This window comes from Echeneis naucrates, chromosome 4 (assembly GCF_900963305.1).
Source record: "Echeneis naucrates chromosome 4, fEcheNa1.1, whole genome shotgun sequence".
NCBI lineage: Eukaryota > Metazoa > Chordata > Actinopteri > Carangiformes > Echeneidae > Echeneis > Echeneis naucrates.
Window position 1 is genome coordinate 18,332,693 of NC_042514.1, and position 23,288 is coordinate 18,355,980.

The 23,288-nt window shown below is 40.9% G+C and overlaps 1 protein-coding gene across 1 annotated transcript in view; it reads left to right on the forward strand.

Moving 5' to 3' along the window:
• The window catches only part of raver2 (ribonucleoprotein, PTB-binding 2), a 62,737-nt gene that overhangs the window by 24,171 nt on the left and 15,278 nt on the right, over positions 1–23,288 (forward strand). Inside the window, exons 3-5 of the mRNA XM_029500604.1 lie at positions 9,888–10,195; positions 10,814–10,978; positions 19,531–19,722. Of these exons, the coding sequence (XP_029356464.1) occupies positions 9,888–10,195; positions 10,814–10,978; positions 19,531–19,722 (665 nt within the window). The remainder of the gene's footprint in view (positions 1–9,887; positions 10,196–10,813; positions 10,979–19,530; positions 19,723–23,288) is intronic.

Below are 23,288 nucleotides of genomic sequence, written 5' to 3' on the forward strand. Positions count from 1 at the left end.
GTGTCTGTTATCTTTGATCTCCCGAACACGCGCTATCAGCGTCACTGAACATGCGAATGTCATATCGTGCTTCACATATGTGTGGGTGCTTCAGGTGATGAAGGTGATGAACCCCCCCCTTATTTCACACCAAGTGATGGGGCCAGAATTATTGGTCCCTGCCCTTTGCTCATTACAAAGCGACCGTCAATAACATGGCCCAGATTATGGAATCAGGAACACGTGCCATGGTAGACCTGCCACGGACACTTTGAGCTCCTTGTTCCTGTAACGTCTAGGCATAACTCCATTTTCAGCTGTCAAACACTTTGGCAGTTGGCACTTTTAGGACTCATAATGACCTTTTATGAACCACTGACTGCTTTTCATACAATTGACCACACAATTCTAATTTCTCATCTGAGTCACTGTGCGGGTATCAGGGACACTGATCCCCGATCTGTCTGGAAAATTTTTCCCGTGGGGTGGGAACATGACACCACCTACCACTTTTATGGAAATGACTCCCAAATCTATCTGTCTCTTGAAATAAACACCACCTCCCTGATACCTCTGCTTGAGTGCCTTAAGGACATCAAGTCCTGGTTGGAGGAGCTTTTAACTTTTTAAAGTTAGTTTTAAATGTTAAAGCCATAGTCACAAACCTGCAGCATATTGGACAGTGATTTTAAACTTGACAAGCAGATGAATTCTTAAGTAAAAATTCCTCATTGGAAGCTTTTATCTGAAATGAAATCTGTTTAATCTTTTAATGATTTTGAGTCAGTGATTCATGCTATTATCTCAACCTGTATTGTAATGCTCTCTATACTGACATCAACTAGACCACTGTTGAACACCTACAATTAGTCCAAAACATGGCTGCTTGTCTTTTAAAAATCTCTAGTAAGGATGAATATATTACTGCCCTTGTGGCTTTCCTCCATTGGCTCCCTGTCCATTTTAGAACAAATTTCAAGATTTTTTTTTTTTTTTTGTTTTGAAGTTCTCAGAAATATGTTATTCTATCTGTATTGAAGTAAGCCAATTCCCAACACGTGTATGTCGCCAGCACAGAAAATAAGGGCTAGTAGAGAGAATGGCATTAAAGGGCAGGTAAAAACTTAATGTTTCAGTCAGAATGAATAACAATAGGTAATAAACATGACTTGGCCCTGTTGGCAAGTTAAATCTACCTTTCTCTTGTCTTTTTTTTTTTTTTTTTTAATGTATTTCTGTTGTTCCTTTGGTGTTCCATTTATTTTTTTATTTTCAAACTGAAAGCCTTCCACACAGTTGTGAAATTGTTGATTCATGGCATTGGAGTGGTGGTCTGAGTTTGTATGTAAGAAAGAAGCTGCTTATTTTATTAACCCTCAAGATTCTTTCTACAGTGACCAGATTTGGTGGGGGTTGTGCTTGCGTTATCTGTGGTTCACACCAGTGCACATGAAAATAAAAGTGAACGACATGGCCGTACTCTTTTGGTTAAAAGATTTAAAGGTTTAAATATACACTCATCCACACGTGTCGACGCGCATGAACACACACGCACTGTTCATACCTCTGATCACAGTGTTATCAGAGCTCTCAACATTGTGCTCTGCAGTGAAGCAGTGCACGCATGCAGTCAAAGAATAAATGTTTATGATGCCCAGCTGATCATAGAAACGCACATAGAGCTGTGCTTCGAGCATGCCAAAACAGGAAGCATACTTTCTTGGCTTCCCTGGGGTATTGTCAGGATACAGTTTTGAATATTCAAATGTGCCCTTTTGTTACAGTGTTTGTCTTCATATATGTGTTAAAAAAAAAAAAAATCAAGAGTAAAACAAAAAGCTTCAATAGTGAAAGGTTGCCACTTCTGAAAAAGCAGAAGTTTCTGGTTTCACTGGCATCCATTGTTTTGCAGATGTTCGTGTTTATTCTGTCAAGCGAGATATTTTGGCAGATTTGGCATGTTCATGATAACACAATTATTTGCATAAGATTACATGAGATTGATTGATTGATTGAGCAGGGGACTGGAGTTTGATATATTGTCTGTTTGCGGTGCCATCACTATTGTTTATTGTCCTAAAGCATTTGAACTTATTGACCGGCTTTCTTGCAATCAAAGCTCTTAGCTGTTGAAATGTGTTTATTTAAATGCAAATCAGAAGCTCTATTCTTTGCCTTTGCCTTTGTCTTTACTATAAATTGAAATTTCCATCTGTATCATACGAAATGATTATCTAATACACACTATTTCATTTTTGGAAACCTTAAACTATGCACTTTTTTTTTTTTAGTGTGTGTGTGTGTGTGTGTGTGTGAAATCTTTCACAGGGGAGCAGAGTGGTTGTTCGAACAATGTAGCAGTGGGCGGACTGAGTGGGAGGCTTGTTGAACAGAGTGTTACATTCACTTAGCGTTGCCTCTTATGCATCTCATCCATCTACCCATTTCTCCATCCCCCCCCCCCCCCCCCCCCCCCCGTCCATCTGTACATCAAACACCCACCCAGCAAACCCTATATACTTCACTGTGAAAATTTGAATACTTATAATGCAGTACTATACAGCAGCAACAACAACAACAACAAAACTGTCCTCAGGGATCCTGCAGAAGTGCCTCATTTGCCAGAGTGGTCCATTTGTGGATTCACTACTTTCTCTGTGGGTCGCAGTCACCAATGTTTGGGGGGGAAAAAAGCCAAAATGATAGAAATAAAATTCGAAAATTGGGACATGTTTAAATCAAAACAGCACAGTGAGACAAGTTGAGACTAGACTTGAGTGGAAAGCCCTGCGACAAGTCCTGCGCGACTTACGAAACGAGACAATGATTTGCTGATGTCATTCAAAGTGCTACATGGAGTGCATTTAAAACGTTGCACAGTCAACAGTTTTTGTTGTTTGTTTTTTTTTTTTCATGATACATATTTGGCAATTCATGACAATGCGTTGAGCCATAACCAGTTCCCTGGAGGACTGCCATGGAAGTGGCTTCAGGCTAGAGGACAGTATGGGCCTGATTGATGGAAATGGTGAGAGACGAAAAACCGAATCTAGAGGAGGTGGTGGTGTCGGAGGGGCGAGTGTGGGAGGGCCAATGTGTGAGAAGACAAAGGGCTCTGAGGATGAGAGGAGCACTGGAGAGAAGAGGATGAGGGAGGAGGATAACGCTTTTCTGAAGTGTTTCCTCATGGAGAGGCTGTAGCAAAGAGCGGCACAGAGGCATACAACGAAACATGCAACTGAGGATTTGGGTTTATTGGTGCTACAATGCTGAGAGGCAATATCAATGCTTTGTCATAGCTGTTTCGGTGTGTTTTTATATTTGTACTTACACTTGCTGGTGGTGTTTTACTACTGGTTGGTAGTTCGCAGAAGGTTTTCTTTTTATGGAGTTTTTTTTTTTTTTTTTTTTTGTGGAATCTCTTGGTAACAGTATTTAGATTTAGGTTTCACAGCAACTATTCACTAAATAAGGACATTTGCTGTGACCTGAGGATTTACACACTGCAGTCCTTGGTCAAGAACATCCTTTAGGGTTAGCATAATGTGTGTGTGTGTGTGTGTGTGTGTGTGTGTGTGTAAAAGAAATAAATATAAATAATAGTGGAGCAAGATATCTAGTCTACAATTTCCAGCCCGCCCTGCTGCTCTCACTCATCAGCCACGGCCTGGTACCACTGGCACATGTTGATGACTTCACATCCACCGAGCGTAATATGAACATTGCTTTATTACAATGTACAAATTTTCAATACGGATACAACTGACAATTGACCACATAAATCAGTGTGATGTTGAAATGCATTCCCCTGCAAGGGACAACTGAGGCTCTATCCATATAGTTCGATCGTAGGAACATATGTCCTATAGAATCCATCACATGACGACACCAAATGTGGATGAAACCGTCTTCCCATCAGCCCACTGGGTTGTTTACTTCCATCAGACTCCCTCGCTACCTGAGATTTTCATCTTGGCCCTTGAGGCTGAGATGAAACAGCGGGGCCACTTTGCACATAGCATTCTGACCGACCCCTTGAGTTTCAGGGGTCCGCTGTGTTATTCGTAACTCTCTTGTTTTTAATTAGCTCCTTCAACAGGGAATGTGGCAGCCTGAATTGCAGCCTTCGAGGTGATTTAAGTGGAAGATTTCTTTTCTTTTCCTGTACCCCTACACACTCCTCATAGGAACATGGGGAATAATCGACAGATTCAGAAGCAGAGACCCATAATTAAGACGCTGGCACATTTGTGTAATTTCCTTTTTTTTTTTTTTTTTGACAAAGTTCACTTTGTAGCCCACTCAGTGATTGCCAGGCTGTGAATTATGATTATTTTGTAAGCTATTTAAGAGTCTTCAAGTTCTCCCTTTCGCTGCTGGAGAATGTATTGAGGAATTTAGCAGAATTTTATGTCAGCCCCTGCTTGTTGGGCTGTACTGTGTCATTAGAGGAAGCAGTGAGAAAGAGAAAGCGAGTTTGAGCATAAAACCCCAACCATATTCTCCCCATCTTCTCCTAATGCCCAATGATAGGTCGCATACTTAGCAGGTTAAAACCAGATTAAGCTCTCAGCTTGCCATAAGAGATCCATTACAGTGTGTGAGTGTGTTGCAGCTGTAAGAGTATTCAATGGGGTTTGATGTAATTGATTTGGGTGGAGGCGGCATCTGAAGACAGACAGAGACACATGGCAATGGAGAAACTTTGAGAGAGGAAGTGAGAGAGCCCAGCAGACAGGCAAATGGCCAAGAGATGTGGAGGAATACAGTGGTCAGCGCGGCATGAGGTGGGAAAAGGGGCCACAAACAGACATTACAGAGAGATCAATACCGATACAAAAGTGCTGGAGGGGAAGAAAGAAAAATACGGACATGATGATAGATGTACATGCAAGGTGGTAGGGCTAGATTCCCTGCGTGCCAGCCCAAGCCTGACCTCACGTTTGATCAACAGTAATGTTTTCTTGTGAACTCAAAAAAAATGCCGGCGGAACAGATATACCAATTGTTACTCATCGTAACATTTTTTTTCCAGTATTTTCCACCCAGCCTCCAGTATCTGATCTGCACATGCACTTTGTATCATGGTTTTGAACCTGGGAATTGTGTCTCAATGTGTTTTATGTTGAGGGACTGACACGGTTGGTGTTTAAATACCCTCCGAGGCTTTTGACGGAAGATAAAAGATGTGTTGTGAGCAGGTCAGCAGGGGCATCTTGCATGACTGATGTTTTTAAACCACCTCCAGATTTCCTTTCTCTGTGTCTTTTACTGTTGCAACTGAGCAAAAACGGAATGTACATCTACTGCCAACCTTGAGACAATGTTAATTTTTTCCAAACTGCATTTAATTTTTATATAACTATATTTATGAAATATCTATATGTAACCGTACATACAATATATATACGTATTTTTTCATCTTCATATGCTTGCTTCTGTGGACAATAGCTACCCTAACAAGTGTAGATTCAAAACTCTTGCAGGATTTAAATAATTAACCAGAATCACAGCCAAAAGCCTCACTGGAAACATCTTTGAGATTTATGTGTTTCAGTATTACTTTCTGAGCAGCTCTGTTTTTGAAATTGGAGATTTCAAACCACTCCAGGGTCAGGAGTGGTTTGAATGAGCTTTAATGATTCTTAATGTTCAAGAATTTAATTCACTGAAGAGTCTTTCATGTGAAAAATTGGCAGATTATCTTGAAATGGACACCACATTTCTAACCAGCTTCCACTGGAAAGTCATGCTTTACATTGGTTTCATTTAAGTAACAGTTTTTTGTGCCAAAAAAATCTCTGTTGTGATATTTTGTAGGCAGCGTTGCACCCACTCATGATTGGTGGAGACACCAGCTACAAGTGTTGTCTTTGAATAATTGAACACTCATGCAATGATTTGTAGACTTTGACTTTTCCTTCTCTGGCATGCCCATTTTCAACATTATTTTTCATTTCGTAAGCACATTGTCTATGGCAAGACCAGGAGCAGTATATGAATAATGTCTCATTGCCTCACATGAATGTGTGTGTGTGTGTTTTTTTTTTTCCCCTCCTCTCTCTCTCTCTCTCTCTTTCTGCAGTGAATCAACAAAGAGCACATCCACTTACACTTATGCAGATTAAGCTGTGTAGGCTGTAAATGACCTGTTGTTTGAAGCACAGCTTGGAATAGCTTGAAAATACGCAATTGCACTCTCTGGATGTAGAAGCAAGCAAATTTGCATCACGGTTTTGTTTTTGGTTTTTTTTTTTTTTATCTATACTGAAGGCATGTGATGTTGCCAGATACCCAGGGGATCTATGATACCCCTCAGAGTTCAATCCCCATGCAAAACTCAACAGCGAAAATACTGATAGGCATAGTTCTCCCTGCAAGTAATGTTCCTGAACATGATTTTATAGTCACATCCTCTGATATCTACCCGACTGAATTGTTCTCAGTGACTTTTTGCTCACACAAACTGCTAGATTTGAACATTAATTGGATTTGGTTTCTGTATCTTGTCAGCAGTAGTGGAAAACCAGAGAATACTCCATGTATACAGGCTTTCACTTTCACTCCGACACGTAGCATCATTATGAAGTCTCACAAATGGGAAACTTAAACATTCGTAAAAATGATACCAGTGTGTGTGGTGTAAGGACACTCACAAACTGCATCTGCCAGCTTGTAACTGATGTTGTCTGTTTAATGTCTTTGGAAACTTACATTTTCTTTTGCCAGTAGCAGGCCCTGGTGATCACTTGACCAGTGGAAAGCATTTCATACAGGCTGTAGTCTCAATTTCTTGTCTACATGAACACCTGAAAGAAAACATGTGGTAAATATTTGATAACTCGACCTCTGGTTTCTTCAGGTTTTTAGTCAGGATGCTTTCTGAACCTTTTTTATAATCTACCCAAAAGCCATGCTTGAGTAAAAGTGAATTACAGACGAGTGAAAGTCTTAATAAATCTTAATATGTTAATGTAATATTTACTATTTGCATATTTTCAAATAACCAATAAAAATAAAACACTCTGACTGAGTATGGGGGACACACAATGCAGCACTGCAGATTGGAAACCAGCCCTTAGTCCACACACACACAAACTCATTCCCTCATTAATGGTACAATATATGCAGGGACCCTGAAGTTCATTTCAAAATCTTTTGAAGACTTTTAAAGAATATTTTAATATCTCATCACCACTTCAAGCTGTAATCAGCAACGCATCTTTAACTCACTAAACAGTTGTAGTTTGCATTAAATCTAGAGAGCAAACCCAAACAAGAAAACTCAGATAATCTGGGAGGGATCGAAACTTGAAAATAAAAATTAAACCGAGGTTTATTTATATATATCTTAGGTCACAGCAAGCGACAACCTGACTCTCAACTATTCACAAAGGACAGTTCTGTGAATAATATAAATACCAATCAAAACTCATGATAGTTCTTTGCACACTGAGCAGTGTGGGTCTTGACACTATTGATGCCCATCGAGGCTCTGCTAATCTTTTTACAGTCTGTACAGTAAATCTCCTTGAGGTTCTCAGCAACAGGGTTCAGCCATTGTTTAAACTTGCTCATTGCACTAATAGTCCACAAAGGTACATTTTTCCCATGTTGGAGTATGTTTTGCACCAAGAAAAAGGTGTCACATTACCTGATCTCTGTGGTAACCTGACATTAGTGTTTCCAGTGTAGGTAGCAGATTGCAAAGGTTTGCTGTTGAAAGATAATTCATGAAGTCACCCCAAGCCGATTTGGGAGGCTGAACATGTCAGCACATAATTATGTTTTAGTAGTTGTGGGGAAGGCTTTGAGATCCTTTATTCACATGACATGTCCATGGCACACAACCAGACCACCCTGATCTACCACACCTGCCTTTTTTTTGGAGGGGGGGCTTAACATGTAGCAAGTAATTTTTTAATCTAAGTGTTTGGTTTTCTTTTCTTTCTTATACTCTATGCTTTGACTTGCTCTGGTCATTTAACCTCTTTGGAGTCGACGGACACGCTGTGCATCCAAATCACAAAACCGATTTAAGATGATGGAGCAGCAAGACTCAGCTTCGCTGAGTTTCCGTTTGAGCATGTGTATGACGTGTACACTTCAAACTGTATACCAGTTTCTAAATTGTGTTGATAAGCCAATTAAAACCGGACTTTTCATAAATAATGTATGCTATGCTTTTCCCTGAATACTGTTTCCACATTTGATGACCGTTTGGTGCAGCAGGGAATGAGGAAAGTGTTCACAAGCAGAAAGAAACATGACTCCCCCTTTCCTATTGGTGGAAAAATGCATCACATCAACACATCAAAAAAATAATATACCAACGTGCAGAATTTGGTTGCTGAGGCAGATGGGAAAGTTTTGTGTGTGTGGCAAAAGACAGATAGCGATATCAATAGCGAGTTTTGACAAAATAATAATGATTTGTTTAGCATCTTATTGTGGATTTGATCGTTTTATTTTATTTATTTATTTATATTCTGGAGCCCAGAGGCTTATTATTTAAAATAACAAGATAATAAACTGATGTTTAGTGAGGTGTTGTATTTGATGTGTCATATTAGGGAATAGTAACTGACAACTTAAAATCTTGTTTGGGCTAACACAGTGACAGCTTATAACATGAGTTGTGTGCTCACAATATTAGCTGGCTGTCCAGTCTTTAAATCTCCTGAGGCTTGTTTTATGGGTCGCTTGTGAATTCTTTCAGTTTGTTTACATTTGCTGATATTCTCCAGTGAATGGACAACTATAACTATAACACCTCTTATGGGGTTTCTAATTACACAGTCAATCCCTTTAAAGACCTTGTAATCTCTTTGTATGTTTGTAATGCTGTAGCTTTACGTACTGAGTTCATTTGATGTATTCCATTCAAAAAAAAACCCCCATCAAATTATCTTCTGGAAAGAAAAGATGGTGATTAGAAGAGCTAGTCATCTACTGATGATAATAATAGTAATGCACAAATAGGGATGGCCCTATGAATCGGTTTCACTATGAAACGCATTTTAAAACATCACAAATGTTCGACTGTAGAGGTAATGCCCAGATCTAAGAAAAAAAGTACGAAAAAACTAGAACAATAAAGGGCCAAGTGATTATTATGTTCACAGAAAAAAAACTGCATTCATTTTTGTTAGCTTGTTTGTTTGTTTGAGGGCCCAGAACGGGGGAAAAAGTTTGTGCACATGGCAGCTAAATGCCAATGAAGCTGATATTGCTACAGGAACAATGGCAGACCTTTATTCACCTTTATTATCGACCTTTATTATTTTGGTTATAAAAATGATGACCAGAGGGTTGTTCAGGATGACAGGCACCCAATCTGCAAAAAAGAAAGTTGCAGCCAAGGGTTCCATTTATCTCATTTATTACATCTGCGTGATCACCATCCAGAGATACACTCCGAATTAGGTACACAACAGTTTAACCAGACTACAACACTGTGTAGCTGTGTAGCTTGTTTTGTAATTTTTATGAAATAGGATAAAGTGTATATGTGTGTGTCACAGTGGATTCCCCCTACGTAGTGGCTCCCTATTGGCTTTCTGGCTAATGTGTTGTCTTTCTCTCTGTGTATTTGTCTGTCTGTCTTTATTACTGTCTGTCTGTGGTTTTGTGTGTGCTCAAATGTTCTATTCTTTTTCTGTCACTTTGCCATTTATTTTCTTTGCTTTTCATGTGAATGTTTGTGCATGTTCTTTGACTGTGCATCGCTGTCCTGGATCTCCATCAACTGCTCTCCTGTTTTTGAATGTCTGCTTTAAATGTATGTTTATGTGACTCATCTATACGTCCCTGTACATTTGTGTCTGTGCATCTCTTTCTTTATGTCCGTTCTTGTATTTGTCTGTCTTTGCCTCTTGTCGCCGTCTCCATAATGTCCCCTCCTCCAGCTTTTGTGACTTTGCTGAACGGGGACCAGGCTCAGGATGCCATCCGCTCCCTCCATCACAGCACTGTCCGGGGACGCTTGATCAACGTCACACTGCAGCCTACTGACTCCCTGCTCTGCCTCACCAACCTTCCCCACACCTTCACTGCCCAGCAGTTTGAGGAGCTGGTGCGCACCTATGGAAATATCGAACGCTCCTTCCTGGTTTACAGTGAGCTGACTGGCCACTCCAAAGGATACGGGTTTGTTGAATATATGAAGAAGGACTCTGCTTCAAGGGCCCGCTCTGAGCTGCTGGGCCGACCTTTGGTACGTTGGAGCACTTAAAGTTTCCATATTGCTGCATGCTTTTCTATTTTTCTTCCATTCTTTTTCTAAACAGATTGAAGTTGATGTCATACAAATTGGTTTGGTGTATGAACCCTTTTAGATGAGTATGAAAGATACATTTTAGTTTGTGTTATAGTAAATGCATCCCACTTACTTGGTGTGCATGCAATCCCTATAAAATGTGTTTTTTCACATCTGCAGATTGAGTTAGTTACTTACACCAAACTTGGGTGAAACTTGGTACTTGTGAAATTGGCAAGGCACAGAGAATGGAAAATCAATATGAATAAGCAGTCTGCAAGTTGAATTTGGTTTAAATGTATTTCCATTGTTTAAAAGACAAAATTGCAGTGAAAGCACAAAATAATTTGCAGGAAGGCATACTCATTTCAGTGTATTTATTATCCAGGGGTTTGCCTGACCTCACATTTGTGATTGGAACTGAAACAAACTGGAGATAGAAATACTGCTCGAGGCGCCATGAATATACAGATATCTGCATCTTACAGAATGTAGGATTCTCAATCCAGTTGAGAATTGATTGTGGGAAAAAAAAAAAACCCAAAAAAAAAAACAACAACTTGCAACTCTGTGCAGGGCGATCGCTCACTGATGGTTCAGTGGATGGATGTCAACCAGCTGAGCCAGGAGGAGAACCTGCACTCTAAGTCTCTGTGTGTGGACCGACTGCCGCTGGACCTCTGTGACTCTGAAGAACTGACGCAGCTCTTCTCTGAAACATACAGACCTGTCTTCTGTCAGGTACGCTTCTGTTTGTGTGGGTGAGAGAGAGTGTAGCAGCAGTAGTAGTGTTTTATGGAGAATGTTTTTCACTCCCAACATTTGTTCCTAACAAATGTTGGGAGTGAAAGTGGCTATTTGCAGACGCGTAATTTAGCATGAATCATAACTACCGAACAAATACATGACAAGGCCTTTAGTTCTCACATCTTTTACATACAGGATCAGAAAATATACATTTGTGTCTTAGAGATAATGGCTCATTGAAAATGTCAATTCCTAGTTCTTAAATTCAGCTCAGAAATTTGTGTTTTCTCATTCAACACTACCAGCTGATAGTTGCTCATATAAAATTCAGGGGTCAGCGCCCCGTTGACCAACCTCACACCATTACTAAGCAACTGTCTCCATGGTGAGGTGTGGCTGCCGTGTCACCTACCGCACCCTTCTGCTCCCTCCTTCCCTCCCGCCCTACTATGCATCTGTTATCCATTTGTTATTTGCTCAGTTCAGCAGTGTTGTATAGAACTGTGTTCCATTACATCCAGTCCACCCCCACATGCCCATTTAGACATCACTCAATGGGTATCCGTCATCTACTGCATTTCCAGGTTTAGCTCCACCCCTCTGCCCCACTCCCACATAGAAATCAATACACCCACATCACCCTGGTCCCATGGTGCTTTGTGGGCGTTTAGCTCATGTTGCCTCACTGTTGCAGAGCCGGCAGGCTTTGACCTATGCTTCAGCATTTTTTTTTTTCTCTACAGTACATTATGTTCTTGTGAAAGCATGTATTACTGCTCCTCACCATGTATTTCCTGGAGTACTTACAGCACAGAGCTTATGAAACCCACTCCAACCAGTACATTGATGGAGAAATTGTGTACGGGGATATGTGAGACGGTGCAGCAAAAGCATTTCAACCACAATGTCTGCCTCAGGTTTGAGTGCCACTAAGAGTGCAGTGGAGTGGCCATTTGGATCAGTGGAGGTGCTGCCAACTTGTGGGCTGATTTGTGGTGTTGCAGTGAGTGGAGCCACACAGGTAACAAAATAATTTAAATGAATACAAGAGTTTACAGACTAAACAGCCCTGAGACCTGTGGAGCATAGAGTCTACAAGACCTCTGAAGGAGTGTGGTGTCTGGCACCTAGACATTAGCAGCAGATCCTTTAGCTACAAGTTGGGGTCTTAATATATCGGACTTGCAGAGGACTGGCGACCTGTCCGGGGTGTACTCCGCCGTCGCCCAGTGTTGGCTCCAGCACCCCCCACAACCCGGAAATGGAAAAACAGTAGAAGATGAATGAATGAATGAAATTTAGAAGACAAGTCAACAATTTTGAGTAAAGTGGTACGTGTCAACGTAACTCCCAAATGAATGGGAGGCCGCAACTTTTCCCAGCAGAATGTTGCCTCCTCCACCCACTTGGTGCATCCTTGTGCCTCATCTTTCCCTGGTAGTAGATGTACACGCACATAACATAAAAGAAAATATCATTTGTCAAATCAGGCCACCTTCTTCCGTGAAAATTTAGGGCATCATTGTGGGGATCAAAATTTCACACTGAAGGATGCTAATGAATTCATCAAAATTCCCGCCCTTCCACCCAACGCTTACAAAGGACCTATTAAAGAAAAAAAAATCACAAATGACATCCTCATGATGGTGCTATCACCGTAATTAGGGGATCATCAACATCCTTAGAACTTGCCTGGGCCAGTATTGGACCAGCTAGCTGTCTAAATACGTGTGTTTGTGGGGAGGTTATAAACGCATCACATTTCAGTAGCTACTTCTGTTTGAGTCTAAGGGGGATATTAATAATATCACAATATTTCCATGTTTTTATCATACAGCAATCATTGCGTATTGCAAGGGTTGATTTAGAAAATCTCTCTATGACGTAGTTTGTCCACCAGAGAGCACTGATTTTTATTTTGAAACTGTCAAAGGCCCGTACCTTGTTCCAACTATTTCTCTTCCTTAATTTGATTTCTCCTTTCAAATTCCAAACAAGGACAAAGGTCATTGTCAGCTACTGTTTAAAACATCATTCCTTTGAGATGTATTCCTGTATAATAAATTGTCATATTACCTTGGAAATTCTACATAACTAGTCTTAGATCGTTGCCTAATGTCTTGCAGTCTGTCATACACAAATCTTCCTCCTTTGTGCACCTAAGTAAGACTCAGCCCTCTTGTCACTTTTCCTCTGAGTAGAGTGCACTTAACCTGCTGCCTTGGCACTGAGTGCCATAATTCTGCTGCCCACGAAAGGGCCGTTCCTGCAGCACTTTAGCCAGGAGATATGGAGGGAGGAGAGGTGAAAGAATTACATTATCGAGAAGAACAGCAGGATGGAGACAGTAAGGCAGGATGTAAGGAACGGAGAAGCGACAATGGAGCTGAGAACACCAGACCTATTAGAGGGTATTGAGGGAGGAATGGCATCGGCCCTAATCGAGGTTCACTGAGTCATGGAGAGGTGGAGAGCACAACTTTTATGTCCATAAAAGAAGGGGGATGATGGATTAACAGAATTAGGGATAAACACAGGGTCGGGTGGGTGTTAGATAAATGGAGTACAGTTTAGAGAACCTCATTAAAGGATTACCTTCCACACTTTTCAGAATTAGCAGAGACAACAAATCTTATCTGGCTCAATAAATTTGTTCATGCTATGCATACACACTGGCAGACACCACACATACAGAAGACCTTCAAACTATTATATATTTCTCATTCGTGTGCATGTTTTCTGGCAATAACTAAAAGGGGAAAATGCAAAGAGAAATATGTTCAAGCACTGCTGAAATGTTAATGCTCTCCTTTGCAAGTAATCCAGAATGTATTTCATGCAGCGCTATCCTGTCTTAAGCAGAATTTTAAGATGTGCTTTTTTTATCGCTTGAAACCTGGTCCGGTTAGAGATCAGTGTTCATATGCCAAATGCAGTGACACAGCTCTGACAACTGAGAGACCCAATGTTTTCTGATTACCATGCTAAACACAGTGAAGTGTACAAGACTGAAATGAATCAGAGATTATTCTGATTGCATTTATGTATAAAGAAACTGGGAATTTTGAGAAGATTGCGTAGATTGCAAAACAGGTTATAAAATGGACAGATAGACAGACAGATGGTCTTGAAGACAGAATAAAAAAGGATGAATAAACCAAAATCTGTTCTCTGTGAGAACGAATCAAAGAGGCTGTAAAAGGGAAAGTAATGTGCTTTGTTTTGCTGATCACATAACATAGGCAGTGCATTGTTCTGTGTAGAGGCAAATGAAAACGGCACATTTTGAGTACATAATATGTTTGACTTATTTTCACTCTGGAAAACAGATTACTCTGTCATCGGCACTCATTCTGGCACACCTAATGGAAGTCTTCTTTCAGTTACAATCTGAAGATGCTCGGCATAATTATTACATCCTTTGGTGAAACTCACAGGACATCAACATTTTATTAAAGGGAACAATGGTTCTCGGACAGTAGTCTTGTTTAATGGCAACTCACAAAGCTTATGTGCCACCTCAAAATATGTTGTTTCAAATGCAATGTTTATGAATCTTTAACTGATTTCATAAACGGCACGGTTATATAGTGATTAACGCTGTTGCCCCACAACAAGAAGGTCACGGGTTTGATTCCCAGGCCTGGGGACTTTTTGTGCTGTGTTCTCCCTGTGCTTGCATGGCTTTTCTCCAGGTACTCTGGTTTTCCTCCCACCGTCCAAAGACATCATGTTTGGGTTAACTGGTGACTCTAAACTGTCCGTAGGTCTGAGTGTGAGTGGTTGTTGGTCTCTGCCTGTCTCTGTGTGTTTGCCCTGTGATGGACTGGTGACCTGTCCAGGGTGTACCCCGCCATTGCTGAGTGTGAGCTGGGATTGGCTCCAGCGCCCCCCATGACCTGGAAACAGATGAGCGGTAGAAGATGAATGAATGAATGAACTTTGATTTGGCAGCATTGCTTCATCATGGCTGACCTAAGACTAATGATTTCTTCCTTGTTTTTTTTTATTCAAATATTCATTCCCTCTTAAATTATCCTTGACCCAACCAGTCGCTCTTATTTGCGCAGCATTCCAGTTCGACTTGTCACTGTCACAGGTCATGTACCTTTCTTCACAGACAGCTGTGACAGGGCTGTGCTGACCTTATACACTCGGTTCAGACAACTGACACGGCAATTTAACTGTTTCTCTGTCTCCCTCTTGCCCTCTCTCTCTCTCTGTCTCGCTCTTTCGCTTTCATTCACTGACACACACTCACACAGGAGCACTAACTGGCAGGCTCCTCTGAGTCTTAACCCTGCCAGTGACTCAGTCAGCATTTCTTGGTTGGGGAATGACAGGTTCACACTCTGATAGCCAGCCCAGCATCTTTATCTCTGTTGTTCTCTGTTCTTTACACAAACACACACACACAGAGACAACTTGTCATGAGGTGGTAACTTTGGGCATTTACTACTTTCCAATCCTTTTCTAAGTTGTTTTCAACAAGTTAGATCGTGGAGCAAATATCAGAGGAAAAAATAAATCATTGTCTTCTTACAAATGTTCACAATGTGTTATTGTGCTGTCATTAGCAAAAATCTTTGATTAAACAGCTCACTGTAGTCTTACTGACTTAACTGAAAGGCATTACCCCCCCCCAGTGTCAGCCAGGACCCTTCGACAATGTCCACAGCCACATTTACCCAGTATTTACTCAGCAGTAGAGACTGAAACCTTGTCACTCAGTAGCTTGTTAACTAGCACTAAGATATCAGAGCGAGTGATGCAGTATATGTATCTGAGAAATCCAAATCTGCCTCTTCCTCGGTGGACATCGGGGATTCCCCAAAATGGTTCCTTCCTCTTCATGCCAACATTGTCTACCTGAGGTGTTGTCCTCCCCTGCTAAAGCCCTGCTTCCCATTTTTGAGATGGTGGATGGTTTGCCATGACTAACTCGGACAATCTCCTCACAGCCGGCCATAGATAGATATAGAAACTTTGAAGTTTGGCCCAGTCCAAGTCGCCACCTTTTCCCAAGATGCATGAAAAGTTCAACATGAGGTGGGAGATGAAGGCCTCGTGGACGGGGCTTCATCCAGACGTACTCAGCTCACTTAATATATATGAATTTATCAGGTCTGTCTGCCCCCCTCCCATCTGATCAAACTCATAACCAAGTGGGAAAGCTAATCATTGTTCCTAGGCACAAGTTCTTCTGGTACGCTTATAAGTGCACTTATGAATAGACTTATGCTTGAATATGGCGTGTTATCGACAGTCCGTGATGACTCCAGCAATCCAAACAACACAACACCACTCAGGTTTAGATCAAACAGACCTCTGTACTCCTTTTGGGACCCTACACACAGTCCAAAGTCAGATACACCAAACTGCTCTAATGTTCTTTCCCCCAAACAACTGTCTTTCACATCGAGTTGACCTTTTTCGGGAAAAGTCAAAGCAGTGCTCTCATCTTGGGAAATTCTAGAAAAGTAAACTTTTGGTTTCCAGTGATGTCCAACTCTTTTCCACTGGTCTGGTTACAGAGTCTGATTAGCTTCATTTTTAAACATGCAGAAGCAGAATGATATCATATAATCCAAGATTGTAACAAACTGCAGGCATTACATTCGATGTATGCCCCTGTATACACTGTGAAGGGTAAAATGTACAGCGATCATAGGCAAATGTGTGTGCCTTCCAGTAAAACATCGGCAAAGGTGCACAATGTTCACTTCAGATATTTGTCCCATCCATCATAACAGAAAAACTGCTTTTTGAAATATTGTAATATACTGTGGGCCTTATAGTACAGTTGGTTGGTTTCATCTGTAATTAAACTTTGCAGGAGAGGAATTTGTTCAGGGCCAATCAAAGAGATTGGCCCTGAGAATTTTCAAGGCGAATTCAAAGGATGAAGGATGAAGAGCCTGCTTCATGCAATGAATTGCTGTTTCAATTTTCTAAATCACATCTTGATAACAAGGTAGAGTCATGCATTAAAGTAAAAGATGCAAGACTCAAGGGCTCCTGATAAGTCATTCGTTGGAAAGACACATCTTCACATCATTACTCACACACAAACACAAACGATAGCTTGAACAATATTTGCGAGTGAAGTTGACACACGCTGCATATTTCAGTGTAGCCACATGCGTGCCAGTCTTACCTGTGTGCACATAAAAAGAATGATTAGCATGTTTTTTATTTGTTTCCCTTCCCGTCTTTTCTCTGTCATACCCATCAGCCCACTATTTCCTCCTCTTCACTCAATCAATCACTGATGTTTTCCTTTGTCACTATTCTTTCCTCCCCTTTTTCGTTCTACCCCCCCCCCCCCCCCCCCCCCCAGCCATCCATCCACCCATCCATCAATCAAAGTCAGAGAGTGGTTCAGGTCATTTCCATACAGTTTGCATGATGTATGCTGATGATAGCCTATCGACCTATCGACTGACTCCTCCACACACACACACACACACTCACCCACATTCCTCCCTCATTCCTTTCCTCCATCCATCCTCTGTTCAGACCGGAGGGAACTGCAGATAAATGAGAGGAGGGGATGGAGTGGTGGAGAAAGTGGAGGGCCAATTGATTGAACTCAGATGGTAACAGGCATCAGAGCTCAGCTCAAGCCATGAAAGTACAAATACATTTGTTTCAGTTACAGCCATACATCCAAACATTATTTTTAATATTTATCTAGTACAAAAAATATAATTATGAGACATTATAATTGTCTGTGGCAAGTTTTAACTGTGAGCCTTAAGCCCCTTGGCATTACCGTTATTCAATATTATCCATTATCTTTAAAGGGTCTGCCTGCATTATTTAGCCAAATGGAAGTCGGTTTTCTAATAAACGTTACTGGTCAGCAGTATTTTCAGGGATCCATTTATTGACTAGTAACCAATAAATTGTGATAACAAGGGCCCATTTTCATGTTAGAAAAAGGCAAGGCTTCTCATAGGATGTCGCAGTAAAGTTTGAAGCAAGAGATTTCTGGGTTTGGTTGGTGCCCATTTTGGTTGCTTTGACACAGGCACGCACACAATATTGTTGTTGTGTTTTTGAGGGTTTTTTTTGTTGTTGTTGTTGTTGTTTTTACCTCTAATCTCTTGATGGGGTATCTGTGAGAGTATATATTTCATAAATCCCCTGCATTGTGTGAATAAAAATTTACCAGTTAGCTAGTTACTTGGTGGCGCTTTGTCCTGCACCACTGAGTCACTTTTTAGTACAGTGCACTACCTTGGGAACTTTGGATGTCTAGGGAGAGTGCCCCAATTGTGTTTTGGGCTTTGAATTCAAACATGAAATGGTTTATCTGTCAGACCATGTCCAACAATATACAGTAACAAAAATAGAAGATGGGCTGTTTACAGGGACACTCTTTATTTCCAATGATAATTTCTAACAATATAAAGTCAATGAAAGTAGCGTTTACAGACATTTTGCCTTTGCATGAGAAAAAAGAGGAGCATGCGCCTTATGTTAGATAATGACAGTTATTAATGAGGTTACATTGTGGGGGCTTTTCTGATTTTGGCAGATTCAAGATTCAAGAAAAAAAAATCGATAGATAGCTCTAGAAGTCTAGTCTATCTTTTTGCCATGGTTACAAGTTTAAGTTGACCCACTACTCCCAAAAAAGTAAGTCCAGTGAGGCACTGCAGATCATCCATCCACTCATCTCCTGTGCTATCTTTTCAGCTGCGTGCTGAATTTCATCCAGTACATTGGGTGAGATAGAGGTTGCAAAAAGGGAGAATCGGAGAGGGCTATGTGAAAAGTAGCCAAGGATGGAAATTAGATTAGAATACTTTAAAATATAGATTTTCTCTGTCTCTGAGTGACACTTTCCCTTTTCATTCCTAACCCTTCACCAGTCAAGTTAAAACAAATTATCTAACAGGGTCATTATCTAATTTCGCCTGCACAGCATCAGTGAGTAGAATTTAAACTGAGAACAGAGCTATTCTGCCACATGAGGAGACTGAAGCCAGCTGAAGCCGACTGAATAATATTCTGAAATGTGACATTAGGCAGGGAGGAATGCCAGCTGGATGGATCCACTCTGAGTGGAAAGTGCCTGTGCATGACCAGCATCAGAGCACAAATCCCACTGAGGTCGGTTGTGAAATTAAGCTATGAAACATTTGGGGTTAAATTCCTTTTTTTTTTGCAAGACTTGCAAGTTGCAGACTTGTTGCAAACATAAATATTGTTAATCGTTAAATAAGATTGACAATAAATGCAGTTTTTCCTGCCCTGAAGCACAAAATAAGCACAATTGATTACATATTGTATATGTGAGAAGCTGATCAATACCAATTACTTCACCATGTCACCCAGATTTGTGACTTTGAAAACACACTTCTTTTACATCTAGCTCATTCCAAAAAGATATGACAAAAATGTTAATGATGTTCTGTAGTTAAATTTTTACTTACTTATTTTTTTTAATTTAGGAACTTTGAGTTGGCCGTATGCATGTTTTACAGAACTGCTTTTTGAGGAAGTTTTTGTTTGTTTATTTGTTTTTTGTTTCGCAGCTTGCTCAGGATGAGGGCAGCCCCGTCCGGGGCTTTGGTGTGGTGGAGTATGAGAGCGCAGAGCAGGCAGAGGCTGTGCTGATAGAGATGGATCGAACACTGGTTGGAGGACAGGAGGTCCGTCTGTCACTCTGTACCCCTGGCACCTCAGGAAGAAGCACTTTGGCTGCGCTCATTGCTGCCCAGGGTATGGTGAGTATGATGCACACATGAGTGGCATTACCCACTGTACTACAGCCACATAGGTACTCAGTGCAGACATTTATACTTGATAACTCATAACAACAATTTTCAAATGTTTGCAAATTTTGCAAAAAGTGAAATATCAAAGCAAAAAGCAGACTGTCCATAGGGATAAGGAACTACCTGCAGAGCTCAGTGACAGGACTGTGTCAAGGCACAACTCTGGGGAAGGCTGCAATAGATTTTGAGTGAAGGTTTGCCAGACCACAGTTAAATGGAGGAATAACAGGAACCTAAGCTGAGCAATGAAGAGAGAACGGCCTTGGTGAGAGAGATGACAAAAATGTGGTAGTCTTTCCTGTGTGGAGATGGGACAAGAGGAACTTCTTAACGTCACTCCTAAGGGAGCTCAGACTTCGACTGTAAAGGTGGACACATGGCGAGTAGCAGGGGAAAAATTTAGCATCTGGAGAAAAGATGACAAACAAAGGAAAGCAATGCAGCTTCAATACAGAGGAAGTAAGGATACATAAATATAAGTACATTGCGTAACATCTGAGTATATTAGTACACTGCAATAGTCTGCATTAACTTGCAGGTGCTACTGCTGATGTGTAAAGGGCTGTTATCTTCATGCGAATCAGTGGGGATGATGTGTGGAGGTAGCATCTAGAATAAATCCTAACACCAATGAGATATTAAAAGGGAAAAAAAAAATCCATTGAAAGAAATAATTTGTCCATAAACAGTATAATCTAATCATCAGACTTCCAAGGCACGCATGTGAACACACAAATAAGCCAACACTGTCTAATCTGCATCTGTTTGTGAAGCCGCCACCAACTGGTCGCTGCACATCCAGTGATGTGAGACATGCAGAGGTTTGACATGGTGCGCATGCATCAACACCTGCTGGCTGAAAAAGTCTTGATCACTGCGCTGTCCCTCCCACACAGTTCTGTGGTAGCAGAGAGGCACTGACATGATAATTATTGTTCTGTAGACTGATTGCGCTCCTCCACTGTCTGCTGCTGCCTGAAATAAACCAAAGTCACAGCCTGTGACACAGCATGACATACATGCAGACTTGCACCTACAAGATGTAAATACAACTGAGAATTCTGAGTTGTGGAAGAGGAGTAGCACTTGTGACTCTTCATGAGTGCATGGACATTAGTATGAACTATGAATTTACGGGTAAAACAATACACATAAAACATGGGAGCCTCAGTCTCAATAGTTTTGCAATCTGTTTTTATGCATCACAGTAAGGTAGACAATGTGGTGAACAGGTCTTAGAATACTGCATACAAAAGGACAATATTAATACTCTTGTCAGTCTCTCTGTGATTTAGTCTTTGAGATTGTAAATGTTACCGTGTGCTGCAAGGATGACATATTTCCATTGGCCAACCCAGAAGTTAATGTCACCCTGGTGACATCCTTTCAAAGTTTCAGGCTCTGTGATAAATTAATATTGAGGACACACTTTTTCTTTCCCAGTCTTGGGCTCTTTTTTTTTTTTTTTTTGATGTGTAAATACAACTACCTGAAGTCAAAAGCTAATATTAGGCTATAAAAAAGAACAACATGGCCACATGGCTTTGTGGTCACCAACTGGCATTCCAATTTGTCGTTTTATCATTTAGCTCTTGTAAAGTTAGCACAAGTTTATGAGAGTGCGAGCGTAAACACAACATGGAGTGGACTTGTGAGCGCATCAGTTTTGGTGTTTTGCATGATGACGCTGATGTAAGAACTAAAGATGGACTCTTTTTAGTCAGTCCTGCAGTGCCCCAGAGACCAGAGAGCTACCAGAGAGCACTGCTAAATTGCGTTATTTCATTGTGCATCCATTGAGAATTTTTTCACATGGATCATTTTAACAAACAAAAACTTCCAATATGTATTTTACTCCATTTTTTTTTTTTTTTTTTTTTTTTTTTTTTTTTATCGATTTTGTTGTTTGTTTGTTTTTTTTTCTCTCAAGGTCAGTTGTTGTGTTGACTCATTTTGTTCCAAGTCACTCTCATCTGCAGGCGGTGGCTTCTCATAACCCGTTTCATCTTACTGCAGTGTATGCAGCTAGCCCAGGCAATACAATAGAATGATATGATCCTCCATCCAGTTCAATTAACTTTAATAACCCACAGGTAGTAAGGGCACTTGTTCACCATGTCAGTAATCATAATTCAATAATTAGAATAAAATAATGACAATAATTTGGGATATTTTTTTGCATATTTTCTTTCAAACAGCAGAAATATCAACAGATTTGCTTCCATCACATCGACATCTTCTATTATATTGTGACATGAAATGAATATTTATGGTTACCCATAGGCAATAGAAAGCCATAAAGCCTACTGTTTAACTGACGTGGTGATAAATAATTTACATCACACTAATTGAGCTAATGGAAGGCAGCAAATGATAGTCAAATCTTGCAGCTTTTTGATTTACACAGACTGATTTACACAAAATGTTCTGTGTTCATTTACAAGCATGCCATGCTACATTAACCCACCATGAAAACAAACTGAAATGGACTTAAGATTCCTGCACAATCATCTTCTGTAGAAAGCAACGGAAGTGTTTCGTGATTATCAATTTATTTTTTTAAATCACAGCTGTTGCTGAGGAAGAATCATCAGGTGTGGTTTAAGAGGTTGTAGTTTTAAGTCTGTTTTAAGTCAATTCAGAAAATGGCATGTTGAATGACAGTCATCACTGTCTTAATTGCAACAAAGTGGAAATGGATGGAAAAATGGCTAAATTAGGTGAATAAGTTAAGGCAGATGTGAGTTTGAAAGAAGACCTCGCCCAGTGTGAGCTGGAATTGGCTCCAGCACCCTCCACAACCTGGAAACGGATAAGCGGTAGAAGAAGAATGAATGAATGAATATATTCAGGAAATTGATAGAAAATGGACTGGAGGAAGAGATGGGGAGACAGAAAGCATTTTGAGGCAGGGAGGATGGTGAGGTCACATTGGTATCCAGAGGGTCCTGTGAGATGATTGCACAGAATTTGAGCAGCCGTTAAAAGAAACATCAGACCTTCAGTAAGAGATCAAGGCCTACTCTGTGCTGCAGTTCTCTGAGGCGGTGTAAAAGCTGAGGACCAGATGGCCTCCTCCTCCCTCCTCCTTTCTTCTCCTTCCATCTTTCTCTTTAGGTGATACTTCTCACCTTCCCTCCTTTGTGGCTCCCTTGCCTCCTAGGATGTGTGTGTGTGTGTGTGATAGTGTGTGGGTGTGTGGCTGGATTTTGTGCCAGTAGCCAAACAGACTGACGCATGCTGACATTTTCTCCAGCCGTAAGAAAAGGAAATGAGAGCATTTCTCCTCCTCCTCCTCCTCCTCCACCACCACCACCTCCTGTCATCTAACCCCTCTCTCCCTGCTTCCCCCTGAAAGACGCTGTCAGCTATGACTGGCCTTGTTCAACATCGGCACACACATGCAGATGTCTGTTTTTCTGGATGTAACACACAAATATACATACTGTGTGCGTGCACCAGGCTCCTCGTCTTCCCCTCTTGGGGACAGGCTGGAGTCAGACCCACTCCATCCC